The sequence below is a fragment of the Lactuca virosa genome, chromosome 3 (genome assembly GCF_052849685.1).
Source record: "Lactuca virosa cultivar CGN04683 chromosome 3, Lactuca_virosa_CGN04683_v6, whole genome shotgun sequence".
Classification (NCBI taxonomy): domain Eukaryota; kingdom Viridiplantae; phylum Streptophyta; class Magnoliopsida; order Asterales; family Asteraceae; genus Lactuca; species Lactuca virosa.
Genome location: NC_136428.1, coordinates 34,634,556 through 34,657,324, shown reverse-complemented (window position 1 = coordinate 34,657,324; position 22,769 = coordinate 34,634,556). Strand labels below are relative to the sequence as shown.

General features: G+C 35.9%; 3 protein-coding genes across 4 annotated transcripts; 1 reads left to right on the top strand and 2 right to left on the bottom strand.

Annotated features, from left to right (window-relative positions):
- The first annotated feature begins 8,114 nt into the window (after positions 1–8,114).
- Positions 8,115–12,712, top strand: LOC145165456 (SNF2 domain-containing protein CLASSY 4-like). The gene is made up of 4 exons (XM_079084192.1): positions 8,115–8,259; positions 8,541–10,339; positions 10,429–10,587; positions 10,666–12,712. Exons 2-4 carry the CDS (start codon positions 8,561–8,563, stop codon positions 12,571–12,573), a joined length of 3,846 nt encoding a protein of 1,281 aa, XP_078940318.1. The 5' UTR covers positions 8,115–8,259; positions 8,541–8,560; the 3' UTR covers positions 12,574–12,712.
- A 2,237-nt stretch (positions 12,713–14,949) lies between these two features.
- Positions 14,950–15,980, bottom strand: LOC145165455 (large ribosomal subunit protein eL43). Its single transcript, XM_079084191.1, has 5 exons — positions 15,871–15,980; positions 15,606–15,645; positions 15,430–15,518; positions 15,248–15,330; positions 14,950–15,155 (listed from the first exon to the last, which is right to left on the bottom strand). The coding sequence occupies exons 1-5, from the start codon at positions 15,871–15,873 to the stop codon at positions 15,092–15,094; spliced, it is 279 nt and encodes a 92-aa protein (XP_078940317.1). The 5' UTR covers positions 15,874–15,980; the 3' UTR covers positions 14,950–15,091.
- Positions 15,981–17,390: 1,410 nt separating this feature from the next.
- On the bottom strand, positions 17,391–20,264 carry LOC145165454 (uncharacterized). Of its 2 annotated transcripts, XR_013740062.1 has the most exons (4): positions 18,922–20,264; positions 18,337–18,586; positions 17,870–18,220; positions 17,391–17,694 (listed from the first exon to the last, which is right to left on the bottom strand). XR_013740062.1 is itself a non-coding variant. In XM_079084190.1 (3 exons), exons 1-3 carry the CDS (start codon positions 20,016–20,018, stop codon positions 18,041–18,043), a joined length of 1,527 nt encoding a protein of 508 aa, XP_078940316.1. In that variant the 5' UTR covers positions 20,019–20,264; the 3' UTR covers positions 17,391–18,040. The 2 variants fall into 2 exon arrangements, 1 of the variants encoding a protein (XP_078940316.1); XM_079084190.1 differs by having other exon boundaries at positions 17,391–18,220.
- Between the last annotated feature and the right edge of the window lie 2,505 nt (positions 20,265–22,769).

The window sequence follows — 22,769 nt, the reverse complement described above, 5'->3', positions numbered from 1 at the left end:
ATTTTGTTGTTAATTGAGTAAAGTTTTAGTTGTACATCATGCCTTGAAGGTTGTACCGAAAGTAATTTAGAACCGAGGGCCTAAGTTTCGGCCGTTTAAACCGATGGGTGGGTCCATGGAGCATGTGTCGCGTCTTTTGTACCCTAGTCCGGTTGATCCCATGCGGACATGTCTATGTTTAAAATATGGAACAACAAACAAATTACACATTTTGATTCAAATTAAATATTAACTTATGAAATGGTCTATTAATAATTCCATAATATTATATTATTGGAAGTCCTTGTGTGGGTGACATTTAGTTTTTTGGATCCCATTTATTATATGTACAATGGAACAAAATAAGACATAAATGTCATGCATCAGATTAGAATGAAACTTGTATTAATAGAGTGAGAATCGTAAATTTCAGTCTAATAAAAAAGATAAGATGGTAATTCACTTTTGATCTCTAATTTATGTAAAAGATGTTAAGTTCATATCAATCATTTGTATCATTGAAATAGCCTAATGGAAATAGTCATATCCTGTAAATCCAATTCATATTGTCATGTCTCATGTAATATGTTTATGTTTTGTTCGGTTTGGTTCATTTGAATTTGTTTTTGTTGTATACAAATATAAGTGTTATTCTTCAGAGTGTAGATTTTGTTTTTTATTATTTCACCACTTAATAGTCAAGAAACATGAAATGTGGATTTTCATGTGTGCTTTGTTTTTGTATTAGTATCTTGGTTGGCCGAATGAGAAAAGTAAGTTGAGTGTACAAGAAGTGTCAATTAAAGGTAAAGTGTGAGTTAACACAAAGATATCAAAATGTTTGCCTCAGATAACTTTGTGTAGCTGTCCATTTGAATTCATGTCATTTCAATACATGAATTAGATCAAGTGAAGTTGGAAGAAGTATCATATTGTCTAAGATCGCCATATAAAAATGGCTTGCATCAAGATCGCCATATAAAAATGAATTAGATCAAGTGAAGTTAGAAGAAGTAACATATTCCGTGGGAAAGGGCTTGCATCAAGATCGCCATATAAAAATGGTTATCTTTTTGTGTTAGCTCATTCAAAATATGATAATCTTACAAATAGTAGTATATATTTGATGAAGTATAGTCTAATTTATAAAAATGTTTTGATATGTTTAAAATGTTTGGTTCTATTTTGATAATGTTTAAACTTTACTTAAGGCAAAGGGACCTTGTCCCACATGGAAGAAAGTAAGAGACTTATAGACCTTATAATATGTCTCTACGTCACATTAAATGGATCAAATAATACAAAAAAAAAACATTTAGGTTAGGATTGTGGCGTTGAGCTAACAATTAGTCATAAATCAGTTTTGTCATCCAAAACTAACTTTTATGAGAAAATCAATGAAAGTCAAAAGTCAAACGGTCAACTCTCGGGTCACCACAGTGTGGTTGCATACTCACCACGACGCGATGATGAAGCGAGTCATAAGGACACATGTGGCAAGCAGTGGACACATGGCACGACTGGAGCAACCCTTGTCACCACGACATAGTGGCCATAAATATATAAATATATGTATTTTAGTGTCATTTGAGGAGTTTTAGCTCACACGGTCGAGGGAGCGGCTCAGGTAGTGTTCTTGGAGGCTTATAACATAAAAGGTATACTTGTGTACGGGGAATACGAGGGTTGAGTGTAGGATTAGTTGATGTTTAGCATGTGGCAAGCTGAGAGGCAGCAGAGGCCAGACACCTAAACATCAGCTAATCTACTAACTAATCAGGTGAGTAAGTCTACTACTATGTGAATATTTTAATCATGTATTAATTTCATGCATATTTCTAATACTTTTAGCTACAGTTAAGTTTATTTTGAGATATACGGTACTTATTATGTTTGGAATCTGTTTTGCAGTAGCAAAGACATGCTCGGGATGAAAATGAAGCAAATGCGGAGTTGGAAGCAGGAATGAACGAGCCGAAAAGGGTGGATCCAAATCAGACAACTATATTGACATGTCTGCTTATTCTTTTGGGTGACTATGAAGGTTGGGCACCCAGATATGTCTAACAGGGTAGGTCGAGCACCCAGGTATGCTTGACATGGGTAGGTCGGGCACCCCAGATATGCCTGACAGGGTAGGTCGAGCACCCATATATGTTTGACATGGGTAGGTCGGGCACCCCAAATATGCCTGACAGGGTAGGTCGAGCACCCAAATATGCTTGACATGCATAGGTCGGGCACCCTAGATATGCCTGATAGGGTATGTAAGGCACCCATATATGTCTGGCAGTATGTGATTATATGGTATGATGGGGGAACTCACTAAGCTTCGTGCTTACAATTTTCAGTTTTGGTTTCAGGTACTTCTTCTTCGAAAGGAAAGGGGTCGGCATGATCGCAACACATCACACTATGATTTTCCGCATATGAGATCGTTGGGAGTTGTAACATCCCAACCGTCAATATTTTTCCTTTTAGACTTCACGTTGAAGGTCTACTCGACGAGTTGGCGCTATGACTCGTCGAGTAGCAGCGGGTTGGTCCGCGTGTTTAAGTGACCTACTCGCCGAGTCCAATAGGGGACTCGACGAGTAGGAGCTGGCAGATGAAACCCTAAATTTCGGGGGTTTGCACCCTATTTAAGGATCATTTATCCCCCCTTAGCCTCTCTTACTGCTCCCCTCGAATTCAGAAACCCTAATTTGTGTTGTTCTCTATATTGGTGTGCTTCTTATCTTGGAAGGGGGATTTGGTGAGGAAAGGTTTGAAGACCAAGAAGTTTTGAACAAGGAACAGCTGGGGATCTGAAGTCTACCTCAGTTTATCATCCATTTGGAGGTATCAAGTCATCACCTTGAGCTTCTTCTAGTTAAACCCCCTTTCTATATTGAGTTTTGGGACCATTTTGGGCATTTGGTGTTGCATTTCGAGTGATGAACCAAGATCTGAAGTTGCAACTTCAGATCTAGGCTCATCTTGGCCCTTATCATCATAAAGTCTCAGTCTTTAGCATGTTGGTGAAGACCTTTTGCCTAGAACCCCATTCTTTAGCTTGTTTTAGGTCATTATCACCATGCATGCATGTAAAGTTTGCAACTTTACGTGATAAACATGCCTTGGGAAGCTGGATCTACAATTTGGAGCCTCAGCATGGCTTAAAAAGCATCTGTATGGATGAAGGATTGAAGGGACTCGGCGAGTCGCAAGGTTGACTCGGCGAGTCATATGAAGATGGGCATGAACTCGACGAGTTTATGAACAACTCGGCGAGTCCGTTGAAGATTGCCTTGAACTCGGCGAGTCGTTCGAAGACTCGGTGAGTCGATAGGGTTTCTCCCAATTCTTGGACACGTATGAACTCGACGAGTTAAAGGGGAACTCGACGAGCCAATCAAGGATTTCACGACTTCTCGAGTTCAGGAAGGACTCGACGAGTCGAGTCAACATGGACTGTTGACTTTGACTGTGGACTTTGACTTTGACCAAGAGTTGACCAGTTGACTTCTGAGGGTATTCTGGTAATTTGGAGATTTATGAAAAAGGGTTTTATGGTAACTATAGGTAGTGGAGTTCGTGTTGGTGATCCGGGAGTTGAGCTTTCTAGTTTCAGACGTCAGTTGCAAAGTGAGTTATCCTCACTATATCAACAGGGTCTAAGGCACCAAGGCCGACCCTTATGGATTTGTATTTGGATTATTACATAATATGTGTATTGTTTCGCATCCTGTTAGTTAGGATGGTGATATGCTTATGTTTAGTGATAGGGTTCGGTCGATATCCTAGTTACATAATTATTCTATGATATGAACTGGGTAGGTCGGTGTCCTGGTTTAGGACGTTTCTATGCTATGTGATCTGTTAGATCGGTTTGTCTGTTATTATGATAGCCTATGAATGTATATGCACATGTTGTTTTGTGACATCCCCATTTTCACGGCAAGAAAAGACCGATTTTGTTTATGCTTTATAAAAATCAGAGTACCTCTTTTAATAAAAATGTTGCGGAATTTGTTCCCAGTAAAACATGATAAATACGTTATCAAAGCATTTATGAAGAAATGTATTTATATTCATTTTAAAACATTTGGGATGTCATCGTCAATACAGAAACATAAGCATAAACAGAACTTACATTCATTATCACTAGTGATTTATATCTCCTTAATCTCTCAGTGTAATGTAACTTCATATCGACACATGTGATACAAATAAACTGAGTGGGTCAGGTTGGGAAACCTGGTGAGTACATAGGGTTTTCAACCCACAATAATATAATTATTATGTTTAATCATCAAACAGTTAACCCAATTACCCATCCCCATTATCTTCTTTATTCTTAAGGATCTACCCTAAGAATCAACTATTTCTTGTTCATTCATTCCTAAGGATTATCCTAAGGAATAGGTACAAATTTCATCGTTGTCAATGACACATCTATCAAGCACAGCTGCTAGTTCTATCACTTAGGCGCATCTGCCGGTATTGTCCTTTAGGCGCAGCTGCCAGGGTTATCTCGTTTATCGACAGTATCGTTTCCGAGAATCCACTCGCAATACATGTCAATGGGTTTTTAGAGTACACCGGTGAACACATCGTTCACAACACCTACAGGTTGCGAGCCTGCTAGTGTTCCACTGGACTGTCTAGAATAGTCCGTGGTTGTCATCTATACTCTGCTAGATGACGGGGCCAACATTCGGGTACAAGGCTTCTTACATCGTCCACCTCTCACCCTCACCTCATGGTCTATTTCACCTCTCACCTCATCATCCGACTCATATTTCATCTACCCATGTTTTACCCAACATATTTTATAGATATAAAATATATATACAGTTTAAATCATTTAAAGCATGTATAAAAATCTTTCACCCAGCATAGACAACAAGTATACAAACAATATGCACACATAGCACGTAATTTATATTAAATACTTCATATCTATGTGTAAGATGAAAGTAACTATGCACTCACCTGAAAGGTGGTGACTCTGTACTTGAACAGCGCTTCGTTATCTCAAAATAATTTTCCCTTGACAAAACCTAGTATCAATACCACTAGGGTTTAGTCTAACGTTAATCGCGACTAATTAATAGTCTAGCTATTATTACTATTATATAAGCGTTAAGCAACACTCTTATATAACTCATAATAATAGCCCAAATAATTATTTTAAGGTCCTAATAACATTACTATATTAAAACATAAGTTATACTAAAGATAGGTTAGGCGTAGCTCACTTACAGCGGGTTTTTCTCAAAACCGGGCTCCGCTAGAGCAGCGTTCCCGAGCCAAAAGGCTCTTCTTCTCGGAGCCGTCGGGCGCTCCGGGGCTTCCGCCTCGTGCTAGGGAGGTTCCCTAGGCTTTTCGGGGGGTTTCGGGGGCTAGAGAGAGGTTATAGAGAGAGAGGAAGACGTAGGAAGGTGTGAGAATGAATGGAGGCCTCACCACTTATTTATAGGGGCTGGAGGAAGTTTCACGTCGTGAATCTCTTGATGTTCACGCCGTGAGTGAGCTTGGGCTCCAAGTCACAGCCTGGTGCTGACACGTGGCATCGCACACAGGGTGGAAATCAGCCGATTTTCAAAAATTCATAACTTTTGCATACGAGCTCCGTTTTCGACGTTCTTTATATCCACACGTAGGTAAAAACAAGATCTACAACTTTCATTTAGACTCCGTCGGCTAATTCTCGACCGATCTTAAATTTAACAGTAGGAAGAGATTAGACTGTTAAATGACCGCGAAGAATTCATAACTCTTTCATGCAGACTCCGTTTTCGTCTGTCTTTTTACCGTTGAGTTCCTATTAATGAGATCTTCAACTCTCATTTAGGTCGCGTAGGCCAAAAACCGCTCGAACTAAAATTCGAGTTTCGGGTCGTGCACTGCTATGCCAAATCTTAGAAAATTCATAACTTCCTCATACGAAGTCAGATTTGGGCGTTCTTTTTTTTTTTTTTTTTTGTATGTTCTCGGTTTAAAGTATACTACAACTTTTGTTTAGATCACTAAGGCTAAAAAGTCCTCTATCTTAAATTCACTATTTACGTCTCCCGGTGTCGTGCCGGTTTTGCCGAAAAACTTCGACGGGCCATAACTTCTTCGTTATAACTCGGATTTCGGCGTTCTTTATATGTACGGAACCCTTGAGACATATTCTACAACTTGGTTAAGATTATTTATTCTAAATAATCTTTTGTCGAAAAGTCGTTTTCGACCCCTATTATCTCTAAATTGACTAGCCTGGATCTACGGGCGTTACATGTTTGATTTGGGTGTTGGGTTGAGGCGGTCCTGCTTTGTGCTGAAGGTCAACATACCCAGGGCGGTCCGGAAAGACTACAAAAGCCAAGAGGGTATGATAGTCAGATCGAAGGCCCGACGAGCGGTCCGGATAGGCTGAAGGCCCCGCGAGGCGGTGCAGACGTGCCGAAGGCTCGGAGAGCGGTCCAGATAGACTAAAGGCCTGCGAGGCGGTCCAGTCAGGCTGAAGGCTCATTATGCTTGCTGTTTGGTTATATGTTTATATGGCATGGTTATATGGTTGGTATTTTGGGGGATAACTCACTAAGCTTTCAGACTTACAGTTTCAGTTGTTGTTTCAGGTACCTCTGGTGATCGCGGGAAGGCGAAGGCATGATCGTACCGCTCCTCTCCCTGTTATGATTTTTATGATTTGGTACTGGGATACTCTGATAACTGTATTTTGAAAACAAACTATGTAATGACTTAATGGATTAAAATGTTTTTAAAAGTTTAAATCGACTTGAATTTTTGGGTGTCACAGAGTTGTATTTTGATATTATTTTACATGACATGTTTTGGCATTTGTGTTTGTTTATGAGACAAGATGATATTGTCGATGTTTTCAGATTACTATTTCTATACATTACCTGATTTAAAATGAAAATTTTGATCTTGAATTTTGGGATGTTACATATGTACTTGTGTTCCAATGTATACAATTATTGTGATACTGTGATTCTCGTTGCACCCCCGAACGTTTCCGCCATTCGGTTTAGGAGGAGTGTGACACATCTTCCACGAGTGGCTCATCAAAGGATATCATGGCTCAACAAAGGAACACATGTGGCGCACCTTCATCACGAAATATCACAAGATGCTCCATTCCCTTCTTAGGTGTTCCATTCCATTTTTAGAAGATTCGTTCATTTGTCACTTGATATGTTCATTTATTTGATTATCCATTTCTTTCTCAGATGATCTATTCCTTTGTCACTTGCTCTTTGAACCTTAAGTGCTTCATATTGATTTCTGATGCTCCATTGCAACTCCAAGTGCTCTATGTATTAAACAATACTTCATATCTCAACATTGACACATAAATAGATTTATCAGCATCTGAGACTTGTAAGGACTAAAAAATTATCAATATTTTGTAATTTGGTTAATACCGAATGAATTTTATGGTTTCATTTGATAACCACAAGGAAACTATTCATCAAAACGACTTAATTACTGCTTGAAAACCATTCGTCGTTGCCGTTTTACATGAGTAAATAACTGGTTATTCTATAAAATATTAACAACCGAAAATGAAAGTTTTCAAAAATAGAATAAACTCTCTAAAGTTTGTATATCCTTGGGTAACCAAAAGATATCAATATTTTCAAATGTGAGCTTAATAAAGTATACTCTTTCTCTTCCTGAAATTTACCAACGATATTCAAGGCTCTAAACCAAACGCAAATCTTCTCCAAACCTCATTCACAATGTGCTTCGGTAGATATATCACATACTATTATATTAGTTTATATATAAAAATGCAAAAGTGTGTCATTTTAGAACTAAAAAAAAAAGTAGAAAAATAGAAAAACCAAACTGATTTTGGCTCCGATTTCAAAATGATCTGAATTCGATTTTGAATTTTTCGGGTACAGTTTTAAAATTGACCTCTAAACTATAGGGGCAAGGTACAAACTTCGATGCACAATCTACAAAACGTGAAAGCGAACGAAAACAAGAATCTCAAGTCACAGGTGTAACCGTGGGGCCAACATAATGTTCTTTTCCGGATCCGAGTTAAGCCGTCGATTCGCATGGAATAGAATTTTTCGCGCCCATCGCGTTTTTTTGGCGAGTGAACCCAAAATATTCGTCATTATTGCTGTGCTGCCATATCTCTCTCTCACTTTAGCTTCTTTCTCTCTCTAGAATTCGTATTGACTTTAGATTACTCGTTTCCGCTCCAATCCCATTGTCAATTTTGAGATTCGAGTAAAAGTTCTCCGACGCCGTCGTATGTTTATTCATGTGAGCAATGCAGTTCTTTATCGATTTACCTTTTCGTGTGATTGATGTTTGACAGAATGTGTAGTTTAGGTATATAAGATCGTGGCAATTTAGTGTTTAATCGAAGTGGCAATTGGCTATTTGGATGGATAGTTTGTTTGTAAGGAGTTAATAAATAAAGAATATATATAATATATTTTCGTGTATATATATAATATTAGGTCACTTCGTCGTACTGTTTTCAATCTTTTAGTGATTCTCTGATGATGTGTTTGTTTGGTATTTTTTTATATGCGATGTAGGGGATTGAGTTGGTAAGGTGATGGATTTCTCGAGAACTAAGCTATGTCAGCGAACGCGTTCTTGCTATGACAAGCTTTACTTAGAGTTCAATGAGAAAAAACATAACGGAAGGCCTCGCAATCCTTCCGGCGGCAGCAGCAGTGGCGGTGGTGATGATCGGATCGATAGGGTTGGAGAGAGTTCTGGGAAATCAACCGACGGATTAAAGGGAAGCGATGGAAGAAGAGATGAAATCGAAGTTAGGTCTCGTAAGACAAAGAAAAGGCGTAAAGGGGGAGACAAATTAGGGAAAGTTTCAAAGAGGGGCAATAATGCGACTCCTGTTTGCTTAATTGTTGAATCCGATGATGATGATGATCATCATCATGTGGGGCTGAATGAGCCCTCTCCGGCGAATCATTGTAGATTTGGAACTGAAGAGACTTTAGGAAGTGGAAAGATCGGGAAGAAATTGCGAAGCGGGAGATCTTCAGAAAGAGGCAAGAACTCGAATCGAAATAGCCTCATTGATGAATTAGAGAATGACTGTGGCCATGGATACTATGAAGACGACGATGGTGTCGAGTTGAGTAAGAGCTCTGGTAGGTATCAAAGTACGTCCGATGTCGCAGGGGTTTCTGCAAGTGGAAAAACCAATAAAAAGTTCGAAAATGGATTTGCTGTCTCGAGTAGGGATTTTTTGGGGGAAAACTTGGATAATAAAAGCGCTAGAACAAATGATTCACAGCATAACAGTGATGACGATGATGCGCTTTCATTATTGGGTGGTAATTCTAAATCAAGCAAGAGCCACGGTTCTGGGAAAACTGAAAAGAAATCAGAAAAAGGATTTTTGTGTGACATTACTACTTCAAATGGCGATTGTTTGAAAGGGAAGAGGATTCTTGAAGATAAGTCCGTGACTTCACATGGTTGTCTCATTGATGAAAGTGATGACCATGAACGTATTACATTAGGTGATGATGTTACATGTTTGGATGACACTGATCCCTCCCATAGTTCTCGTGTTGGAAGTAATGAGATAAAGTTAAGCCCAGTGGAATTGGATTCTATTCAAGCAGATGATAACGAAGGTGATGATTCACAGGAGCTAAAGTCATCTGAAGAAGATGACAGTGATTGGCGGGACATGGACCCACCTGAGAATGCTAATGTTGTTGGTGGTAAGGATGTTGAAGTTATTAGTTTGAGTTCTTCTAGTGATGATGATGATGATGATGACTCTAGTGTTCTGGAGGTGGATAAAATGGGTGATACAGGAGACAGGTTTTGGACTGAAGTGGTTAAGGAAGGTCCATTAAATGAGCTTGTATCAAAGAAGAGGCGAAAAGATGCAGATACTTCACTTGGTTGTGGTAGAAAACCTAAGTTGAAAAAGGAGCAGTCTATACATGAAGCCATTGAGCAACCTTTTTGGGTTGCAGACTATAGCAAACAACAATGTTCATCTAAAGATGCCAATGGAACCAACACTCAAAAGGCTGTAAATATCATATCGAAAAAACAACTTGGAAATGTAATTGATGTAATCAAGATTCTCACAGAAACAATAAAGGAAGGTGAAGATGGAGACAAACTGCTTAAACAGTATGTCACTCCTACAGAAGCCAGTCCAGTAAAAGACAGTCTTGTACAGCAAACATCTGTTGAACAAATAGTGTCATATAAGTTCAGATTTGAAGACGAAGAAAATATGAAGCAGGATGAATCAGAAACCGATATGGAAGTTGATGGACTTTTTGATGAGATGAATATGTGCTTCCAACTTTCAGAAATTGGTTGCTCTGATGCTTCTGCAGTAAGTTTCCATTTTTATGTAAAATGGTATTTTTGAGTCTTTCAAATTTCAAATAATTTATCCGCTCCATTTACTCTGATGATATGCAGGTTACTCATGGTGATGCTGACTTCTTTATGGAGGATATTGACCAAGCTACACGCTGTCGCCTAGGAAAACATCAACTTACAATCAATGATCAGTTTGGAATCATCTGCAGATATTGTTCTTTTGTTGAGATTGAAGTTAGAGACATTTTACCTCCTCTGGTTAGTTTTAGCTTATTTTCTACTTTTAAATTACTACATTGTGGATGTTTATTTGATTTGATATATTTATATGCACAGGGTAAGAATGGAAGGGGAGGGCATAGCAGACATGAAACCGACACTGACAAAACAGACAACCTTAAGTTTTCAGATCTTCAATTTGCTGAAGGCCATGAAGAATGTCCTAATGATTCAAAAGGGAGTGAATACGAAAAAGGGACAGTTTGGGACTTGGTGCCAGGTGTCAAAGAAACCATGTATCCACATCAGCGAGACGGGTTCGAGTTCATTTGGAAGAAAATCGCAGGTGGGACCTACATTGAAAAGCTTGAAAAATGTCTTTCCAATGGCGGAAGCGGATGCATAATCTCCCATGCCCCTGGAACCGGAAAAAGCCGGCTGACAATCGTTTTTCTGATGGCATTCATGCGAATGTATCCGAATTCAAGACCAATGATTATAGCTCCTCGTTGTATGCTTCTAACATGGGAAGAAGAGTTTAAAAAATGGGAAGCGGATGTTCCATTTTACAACTTGAACAACAAAGAGTATTCCGGTCAAGAAGACGGAACGGCATCCACTCTTTTGAAACAAAATGGGAATGGAAAGAGCGCACGATGCCTTCGTTTATTAAAGTTGTATTCATGGAAGAGAAAGTCAAGCGTGTTGGGAATCACGTATAGACTATTCGAAAGCTTAGCTGGCAAAGAGGGTAGAAAGAAACAAAAAAGTTCAACATCAAAAAATTTCGAAGATGTGGAAATCAGAAAGATTCTTCTTCAGATTCCGACTCTATTAGTCCTAGATGAAGGGCATACACCCCGGAATGAAGAAAGCCTGGTTTGGAAGGCATTACAAAATGTGAAAACAAAAAGAAGCATCATTCTCTCCGGGACTCCATTCCAGAACAACTTCAACGAACTCTTCAACACATTCTGTTTGGTGAATCCCGTATTAGCATTCGACATGATAAGAAACGACGGCTTCACCATAAAACGGAACCGGAAAAACAGTTCCGTGAAAGGGCAATGGGATTCCATCACAAGCGAAGTTTTAAAAAGCCGGCATAAGTTGGACGAATTGAAAGCCATGATTGACCCTTTTGTCCATGTACACAAAGGAACAATTTTACAAGAAAAACTCCCCGGGTTAAAAGACGCTTTGGTCGTTTTAAAGCCTACAAAAACACAAAAAACATTACTCGGAATGATGTCGGGGACAAAAAGTCAAGTGGAAAACGACCATGTGATGTCGTTGGTGTCCATTCATCCTTCGTTGGTTGAAGACAGTTTCATGGATAACGAAGGGATCCGCAAAGTTTTGAAAATGTTCAAAAACGACCCGAGTGCGGGTGGGAAGACAAATTTCTTAATGGAGCTTATAAAGCTTAGTTGCGCGTTGAACGAGAGGGTTTTGGTTTTTAGTCAGTATACGAAACCGTTGAAGTTTATAATGGAGTTGTTGGAGAAGAAGTTTCGTTGGGTTAGAGATAGGGAGTTTTTGTATATGGATGGACAACAAGAGGAAAAGAATCGACAGACATCGATTAATACGCTTAATGATCCGAAAAGTGAAGTGAAGACACTGTTGGCTTCAATCAGGGCTTGTTCTGAAGGGATTAATCTGGTGGGTGCTTCGAGGGTTGTGTTGCTTGATGTTCAGTGGAATCCGTCTGTAGAGAGACAGGCGATTAGTAGGGCGTATAGACTTGGTCAGAAGAAACTTGTTTATGTTTATCATTTAGTCACTGGAACAATGGAGGGAGAGAAGTATATTAGACAGGTGGAAAAGAGTCATTTGTCTGAATTGGTTTTTTCTTCAAAAAATAATGGGTGTGGGAGTGGGGGTTCAAAGTCTAAAATAGCGGCCATGGTGTCGGGAGATAAGATTCTTGAAGAAATGGTGCAACATGATAAGTTGCAGCATATGTTTGAGAAGGTGATTTACCAACCAAAAGAATCGGATCTAATTAAGACTTTTGGTTGATTTATTGCACACCAAGTTTTGGACTGAAGGAAAACTACTTACTACGTTATGGTCTTTCTTTTTATTTTAACTACTACTAGATATAAGTAACAAATGTTTTTTCTTGAATCTCTAATCTAATTTTTCTTCGGATTTTGTATTTTGGGTGTTTGTTTTTGGTCATTTATAATTATTAACTGTAGAGGTAGGTAGAAATGAAGAAATTACTATCAAAATAAGTTCCAACAGGTAAGAGTAGAACAAGCTGTATGAATTATAACAATAAGCTCAATTCAATTTCCTTGTACCGAAGATATAGTTTCACGAAGCTTTCAAGTCAGGGTTGTTTTTAGCGTAAGTATTCGTTTATAAGCAGAATCCAAGTTAGAGACCTGATGTGTTATTGAGGTTTGAACCCACATATAATCAGTTTTTAGTGTTTGGTGAATTGCTTACTATTACTTGATAATTTGGGGTCAAATAAATACGTTTGGACTAAGGAATACAATATGTTATATGTATTTTGTGTAAATATGATTGATGGATTTCATTGCAACTTATGCATTATCTACTGCAATTGAAATAAAAAAACTAAATTCAAAAAGGATTTCAATGAGGATTCTGTGTGAAAGAATTAGCATGTGATCTACAAAGCAAAACACAACAATCCCACAACGCCTAACAATGAGAACTATGAACATGAGTTAGAGGTTCCGTTGTTTCCATGACAACTTTTTGCATACTTAATTTGCGCTGATCGGCCATATCACCAATCTTCTCCACCACTTATTAATACTTTTAATTATTTAATACAAATATACTTAGATAAAAAAAATATTATGCAACATGTAATCAAAATAAAAACATTTTTATATATTTTTTTAAAAAGACAATACATTACATATATAAAAATGTAAAAAATCAAATATTATTTATATATTTTCCTGAATCGCCGTTTTTACCGAAAACATCTTCTCGAAGTCTTCGCCATGAAGCTACATATTATATTAATATTTTCCTGATTCTCTCTTTTGTTGAAGGGGTAGGCTAAAAGACACCCTATTTTACTGTATAGACACCGTAATTAAATTTTGAAATATTTTTATTGGTTGAAATTGTATTGTTTTCCGAAAAAACTGATTATAAGTTGACTTTTTATAAAGATATCAATAGGGTGTCTTATTAGCGGCAAACGGTGGCATTTGAATTGGGCTTTGCTTTAATGAGTTGAGATTCATCAAAATCGCATTGCTCAAATCCCGAAGGTTGTTGTGTTTGCATGTAAGTGCTTTTGTGTTTTGGTTGGTGGTTGTGTGTTTGGGTTTTCCTCTGTTGGAGAAAATAAATTAGAATATGAGAAATAAATGTGTCGTTTGAGAAGGTTGTGTATAAGTTGTAAAATGAGGTTAATATTTATAGTCAGATTGGTTATAAAAAGAACAAGATAGTAAATAATAATATGCAACACTTTCTTATTCAACGGTCAAAATTTTGAAAATTTGAATGAATTTCCGAAATGACATTAACCAAGTTTTAACAAGGGAAAAGGTTTTTATTTATAGGAGAAATATCACAACTTTGAAAGATAATGTGTTATTAAATGCATGCACACCAAAAGATTTCAATTAGGATCCATCCCACATTGCCTGTGAGTAAAAGAAATAGTACGTTATGTAAAAAAACTACAAAATAAAATGCAAAACAGGTCATCCCACATCACCTAATGAGGTGAAATGGGAAGAGAGGTGCAAACTTATAATAAGAGTGATCATAACCGATTTTAAAATAAAGAAAAAACCCACATCAGGTTTATAGGATTGAAGTCTAGATAGGGTCTGAATCATGGGGGCTGTAAGCTGTTGCATGGGTGTCGGGTTCCTACTCCTGAAGATGGAAGGAAACAAGTATTCTAGCGAATTCAAAGGTGGTTTGAATCATGGGCTTCGCAACTATCTTTTCAGGTCAAGTTTAGTTTTCATCCTCAACTTCTTGAATCTTTATACCAATTAACAATCAAACTACATACATTTATGCCTTCTTCATGATTACGCATGGTTCAAATCTTATGTTTTAATTCTAGTTCATTTGAAATCAGATTGAGTTTTGCTTGCTAGTGAGATCATTGAAAGAAATATGTTTTTTTTTATCATACATACCCTTTTGGCTTTTACAATAACATGATATTAGTAATTAAGCACTCCACCCTGACCCATGTAATGAAATTTGTAACTATTGACATGATCCAATCATTTTAAGGTGAAATCACCAATTCATTCATTGATTTCTTGCATTGTGTGTTTGAGTGACAATATAATGATGCAGAATCAGAGACACATATGCTGGCGAGTAGTTTTCAGTCAAGATCCATTGTTTTGGTGGTGTGTGTGTGTGCCGTGATTCCAAATAACCATATATATCAATTGATGCAACAACTTAATCAGTCTAAAACATAATTTGGCTACGCTTAAAAGGGGTAAATTGACATGAAAGGGAAAGTAGGATAATGGTGTTCCAACAAACTCAAAACAGAGATGCACACTTAACTCTCAGTCTGCTCCCTCAGCCTTCGGATTGTGCTCCTCACTGTTACAGCACTTGCAGTACTGTTTCACAAAACAAAATCATCAGTATTTTGTATAACGCAAGTTATGATGATGATGATAATGTTAAAAGGGGATTGTGTGTTACTACTTACTTCAAGGTGTATGCACCTCCTGCTTTGACTTTTCCACAGTCCTTGCAACCCCAAATACCAACAGCCTTTCTCTTCACTGCATACTGTTTGTGTTGTTGTTCAAGTAGAAACAAATTTGTAAGTTGTAACAACAGTAGAATAAAAATTGACGAACAAAAAATAGAAAGAGGAGTCTCATATACCTTGCCACAAAATTCACAGAAATATTTGCTGTGCTGGCTGACTTCCATTTTCTTGATTTGCTTTCTCAAACTTGCACCATAACGGGTACCTATACAAGTAGAAAATGTAAAATCAAAATTAGAATCACTGCAGCAAAGCAAAAAAGCAATGAGATGATGGAGAAGAGAATACGTACCATACTTTCCAACGATTCCAGCTTTCTTCGTCCTCTTTGTCTGAGATTCAATATTTTGGGAAAAGTAAATAAAACCATTGACAATATATGTAAAATGTAATACTTGCAATTTCAAATATGACTCGTAGGCTGATACAAAATGTTCGATTTACAAGCGCTAAGTTGATCCTAAAATAGATAACAAAATTATAGTGTAATAGGAAAGGATTAAACACCAAAGCAATGGAAATGTTACATGTTATTCTCAGAGAGGTAGAACTCTTACCATTTTGCAAGATCGGAAAAGAACAGCGACCAATATGCAGAGAAGAGAGAGCAACGGCTGGGAGGAGCTGAAACCCTAGACTAAGTTCCGTATTTATATGGAGGCATTTTGGGTTTTATAAAATTTGAAAACCGGTAATCCCATCTATTTCCAAAATGGAAAGGATAATCAAATAACTAATTAAATATCTAAATTAATAAAATACATAAAAAAGTTTTTTTTTCATTATTATAATTAGACTCATCAATATATATAGGATTATAAATATAAATATTTGACAATAGATAAAGTTTAATCAAAATCTTTCACAAGGAAAACATGATACTCCCTTATTTTGTAGCTATATGTTTTGCTAATTTTTGTTACGGTCCAAATAGGTTAGAAAAATACAATGAATGAAAAGATTTTAGGAGCAAAAGGAAATAAATGAGGAAAATTTTATGGTTCTTTCTTTAAAAAAATTCTTTTACGCCTCGTTCCCGAGTTTAACAAAAGAAAATAAGAGAAGAGAAAAAAGAGAAAAGAAGAGCAAGGAAAGGAAAACAAAATTTTCTTTTGTGTTCCCAAGTCGGAGAGAAGTGGAAGGAAAATGAATCATTTTGTTTTTTCTTTCCAAATCCTCCCAAATCGGAAGGAAAGTTAGGAGGAAAAGTGATCCTCCCATTTCCCTCTATTTCCTTCCACTTCCCTCCTTTAATGAAACTCGGGAACACCAATTTCTTTTATTTTCTTCTCATTTTCACTCATTTCTTTTCCTTTCTCTCATTAAGTTAAACTCGGGAACGGGGTGTTATATTTTGGAGAGAAAGGAAATGGAATGAATTATAAGATTTTATAAAAAATATATATAATAATAAACCCTAACTTTATGTAGTGATATTTATTATATATTTTACACAATAATAACAAAATTACAAAACCTAACTTCTTCACTTTTTTCACTTAGCTTTTCTTTTATTTCTTTTCACCTTGTAACAGTCCGACTAGCACTCAATTTTGATTTTTGAAAATATTACTATATCAGTGTGAAGACAAAAGAAATATATTATATATTAATCGGGTAAAATTTATCAATCTTTAAAGACAAGTGATAAGAGTAAGAAAAAGGGGGTTAGTTTTGCAAAATAGTAGGTAGATGACCTACTAAATTGCTTAAAGTATTATATAATATATATCTCCAACATAAGTTAGCATTTTCTTTATTGTGTTTTATTTTAACTAGTATAAAGATTTTATTAATGCATAAGTAAGATTTTGTTGAAGATCAAGATTCACGAGGAGCAGGATAAGGTCAAAACTCAAAATAAAGAAATAAATAAAATCCGAAGGACATAACACACCACAATTACCCCCCAACCGATTGTTTTGCAATAAATTCTTGTGTATTCTTTAATTTTCTTAGCATCTTATAAATTGTGTGTCATTCATAACCCCAACATGAACATCTAACATCAATTTCCCATGGATGTCCAAGTTAGTTGTAATCTTATCTCTTATCTTTATTCAACACATACACACGATTTTGAAATTTTTGTCAAATACCAAACAGTCAAACATGTCGGACCCACATACAATAAGATCCGTACATAGTGTGATATAATATATAGAAAGCCACAAGGAAAAGATTACATTCGTAGAAACCAAAAAAAGCCAAAATACAACACTAGAAAGAAACTATGATGATGCTGATTTTGTTTTACTTCAAGTAAAGGCACAAACATTTACATTTTACAAAGGCAAAGGCAAAGGACAAGAAAAAGGCATCCTAATTCTCATGAATCTTGATGGGCTATGCAGCTGCAATTAACCCCTTCCTCAGATATCCTTCCGATAAAGAAAAAAAAAAAAAAAAAAAAAACCCAAAAGAAGCAGTTTAGTGCTCTTTAAACCCATAAACCTAGTAGTAGTAGTGGTAGTAGTAGTAATAGCAACATATATCATATTTATATATATATAAACATCATTGCTTATTTTTAGTAGCTAGAAGCAAGAGGGATACCATTTGCTCCTCAATCAGCACCTTCAATATTCTAATCTGATTGCGGTTCCAGGCGGCACCACCTCCTTGCACCACCACCCATATCATCACTTCTAGAAAACCATTTCCATTTCCTTTTTCTTTTTCATTTTCTTTTCCCCCCAAAAAAAAGATGGAACAAACACAGTTAAATCAGACGATGTCTAGTGGCACATCATCACCATCATCATGCTGATGCATTTGGTTTTGGACCGCCTTAACTGCCGCCACTCTGGCTGCGTTGGCCGCCCGGTTAGCCGCAGTCACCGCCCTGTTCACCCTCTCGTCCACGTCAGCAACAGCTAACGCTTTCTCAGCTATACGTCTTGCTTCCTATTTACAAAATAGTTGTAACATGTTTCTTTTTTAGTATACAAGAAAGAGTTAAGGTATATATATGTATGTATGATATGACTGTTTCTTTTTTGACTTAATGTGGAAAGAATTACCTGGACTGCTTTAAGGACTTTGGCATGAGAAACAGATGAAAGAAATGGATTTTGAGAAGTTGAAACACTGAGAACTCCATTATCCCATTGACCTGATTGAGTCTCACCATTTCTGAAAGTATACATACCACAACCTTGTCTTCTTCCTTCATGCCAAGCACCTTCATATCTATGTCCATTTGCAAATCGATACACACCAAAACCATGCATCTTGTCTGCAAAATATTCTCCAGCATATGTGTCCCCGTTTCTGCATCATCACATAACCTCAATCACATTGTAAATAATAACAACATGAATGAATTCAAATTTCTGTTAGATGGGTTGAGTGCTAAATTACTAATCTCTGTATTTTGTAGGGTAGATGTAATTGTAAAAAAGCCAAGGGTATGTATGATATATCAGTTTGTTAACCATATTGATTTCAATATTATTAGCAAAACTATTGTTATTGTATCTCAAATGAATTAGATTTGAAGTGAGTTTAAACAATAGGTAATCAACCAAGAAGGCACATAGATGTTAGTGGGATTCAAGATTGTGAAGTGCTATGAAGATTCAAGAAGTTAGGTTGAAAAACTTTACCTGAAATGGTAGTGGCCAAGCCCATGTTTGATACCTCCTTTGAATTCGCCAGCATATTTGCTTCCATCTTCACAAGTATGAACTCCACACCCATGACACTGACCCTTCAACCACTCTCCCGCGTACATATCTCCAGTGTAAAATCTGTAAACTCCATAACCATGTCTCAATCCTTGCCTATACTGTCCTCTATATCGGCTTCCTTTTGCCCAAGTTTCAACACCATATCCATCGTACTTTTGGTCAACCCAATCGCCTTCGTATCTCCCATTTAAGTTGTAGTAATAAACCCCACTTCCAGAACACTTCCCTTTATAAAATTCACCCTCATAAACATCGCCATTGCTGTATACCTTCACCAAGAACCCTGAATTTGTGTTTTCCTCTAACTGGGTCTTTGACCCAATTGACCAAACAACTGGTGGGTGTGTTGTTGATGCGTTATCTGATTTGTAAAGCTTTAGATTTGGGAAATTTCGGGCGACGAATAATCGGATTGATGGGAGGTTAGTGGCATGAAAACTGTTAATATTAAATGAAGATAAAAGAACGCTACAGAAGGCAATAAGAAAGAGTATGTAGAGATAAAAGGAGCGATAGCTCAAAGAGAAGTAATAAATTGAAGGCAAAAAGAGAAGGATTAAAACCCTGAAAGGGACTTTAACCCAGAAAAGCTTAACGTGAGTAAACTTCAACAGTTTTAGAGCAACTGTCTTGGTGGCTAAAAGGGCTTCAGAAGATGAACAACAAATTAAAGACTTCTGATGAGAAGCTCTTCGTGGGTGGTTGTACGGGTGATGGTGGTGGTGATGATGGGATGAAGTTTTCTGTTGGGGACTCATAACTACAGGTCTTTTCTGAGGATTTGAAATAACAGTTTTCTGGGTGTTGGTGGTTGTTGCTGTTGTTGCGTTTTGCTTGAAGGTAGGTCGTTGTTCATTATAATCTTTTGTTGGTATTTGGATTTGAAGATGGGGGATCCTTGATACGTAGTTGGCTTTGAAATTCGTGTTTTCTTGGAATTGAAATTGTGGAGTTTTTGAATCGGAAGAGCTTCGTTCTTCTCCGATCTGAAGGCCGGTTTTCTTCTGACGCATTGACTGGAAACCAAAATCAATAAAACCCAAAACGATTACACCTCTATGTACCTCACTCAATCATCGAAACCATAGAAATTCTTGAATTCTGTGTGAAAATTTCTCAACAAAAATCGATTTGATCTGTGTTTGTAGATGAATTTGGGGTTTCAGGTGGATTGTGGATCGTTGTGATTTTTTGTCGTCTGGTTTTTCGGAAAAAGGAAGAGGGAAACATAAAAGGCTCAAGTGGGGGAGCTGTGTAGATATAAATATACAGGGGATGATTGATCCATTTATGAAAACTAATGGGGTTATGTTTGTAAGTTTTTATTTTTGGACCACTAATGTATCTTCTTACACCCATGTACTTTTAATATTTACAAATCTCACCGCCTCCATCAAAAGTCTTTTTGTTCCTTTACTTTTTAACTTTATAAGAAGAAACTATTAATTTAAAAATCAGGGATATTTTGGGCATGGTGTTTTTTTTAATATATTTTCCCTTATTTTTTGGTAGAGAAAAGATGGGTGCCCATCTTTTTCTTAATAATTTACTGATAAGTCGATTTGTTAAATTTCAGAAAGAATGCTACTTAGATATAGAGATTCATACATAATTTGTACAAAATCAATCATAAATAAAGAAGTAATATTTATTAAGTGTTAAATCATAGATTTTTTTTTCCAAATGATTCAATCATAAAACTTTGGCAATTATTATTTTAAATGCAAAAATTAAATGGATTGATAATTTTTTAAAGGAAATTTTTGAAAGTTCTAAATAAGTTATTTAAAAAGATAACTATTTTTTTTTACGATTTTATAAAATGATTATTTTCTTCCAAATGTCCCATTCTCGACGGTTCTTCAATTTCGAAGTTCTTTTCCCTTTTTTGATTTTTTTTTAATTTTTTAATTTCTATATTTATGTTTGGAATGTTCATTTCGAAGTATTTCATATCATTGTTTTTGAATCAAATGTCAGATTTTATGACATAATATCGTATATAATCTTCAATTTACTATGTTTGATTAGTTTTTTATTAGATTTTCGTAAAAAACGAATTTTTTTCTTGAAATTTTGAAACTTGTTAATCGGATTTCAGACTTGTTTTTTTAAATTTCAGAGTTTTTTTTGAACTCCGAAATGTTAGTTTGAAATCTAGAATCTCAATCCAAAATTTATTTTTCTTTTTTAGAAAAAATGTTTTTGTTCAGTTTATTATGCAAAAAAAAAAAAACACTTATAATCTTTCACATTATGGTTAGTTTAGTTAATTTCCCAATTTGAAGGACTTAGAGTTGAATAAGTTCATATGTGTTTAATAAGTCTAGACAAAAAAAGATTATCTGTACCCATGAGATAATCAACTCACTAAAACACCAACAAGTACCAAATTGTTTATTTATTTAACCAATTGATTGATAATATTGATTTCTAGTTAGAAAAAACTACTATTTTTTTTTATGTATTTTTATAACATCTTTAACGTTTTATGATCAGATTTTATATATGATCTAATATTGTAAGTTTTTTAAAGTGCATTAATGCATTATAGGTCTACAACTTAAACTAATTGTACTATCAATTAAAGACCAAATGTACGACTTGATACCGTCAAAATATGGATTCATACCACCAATTATTATAAAGTATTAATTCTTTACTATTTTTTAATGATTATTATTATAAGAGACCATTTTTAACTTAAAATTTACCTACACATCTACTAACGTGCACCTAACATCTACCCTCCATGTGATTCCTACGCTTTCCTAACTCTACTCAGCAACACTGACCTGTGCTATCAATGAGTATCAAAATAAAATTTACAAAGAAAGGGAGTGAATGGAAATGAGAATTCTAAAATTCCCCTTTTAGAATTTTCTTTTGATAGACATACGTTTTTATATTTTCAATAATAAAAATACTCCGGACACAATTTTATGTATTATGTATATAGTAATAAACGAACATGATTTTCTTATGTTTTTTCCTCTCAAAGTTGAAAATTTGTTAATAGTAAAAGGTCTTACAAGAATGCCTTAAGAATGAAGGACATGCACTAAATAAAGTTTCTAGCAAAAAATTGGATGTCTTTGTGGACGTCCACACAACTAAACTCCAAAAACGTACATTTCAATCATTTGAATATATAATCCATTAAATGTGGATATTTTCGAAGCTACAACAATGAACCTATGAATTACTAAACTCCATAATATTTGTTAAACAAATGTGCTTTTTCGTAGAAGATGAAATTTAAAAAAAAAAAAGATCAACATTGAATGCGACTACCAATAATTTTAATTAGTTCTTTAAGATATTCATCTTTTAATCGTATTCAATAAGTCATTAATTTTTTTTTCTATGTTTCATATATCGTTAGAGTGGATTTCAACCTTATGTGACTTCTACTCTGAGATGCTATTATTATGTATCTATAGCTCAAAAAGTGAGGGTTTTTTTTTCCAAAAAGTCAATAAAAAGTTTGAAAGCAATCCCAAACATGCCCTTAGTAAGTTTCATAATTTCTTGAGCATTCCATTTAGTCATAGTATTTACATATTAATCGTCTTGATTTCATTATCCATTTTAGTAACATTGAAGTAACCTGATATTTTCCCTACTTTCCTTGAATGACTAATATGTTATTTTCATATTTCATAAAGTTCCATGTCCTTAGTAAGAGCCACGATTGTAACTTTTTTCCATTTGATCACCTCAAGCCTTATAGAAACATCTTACTTGTACTACAAGTACACCAT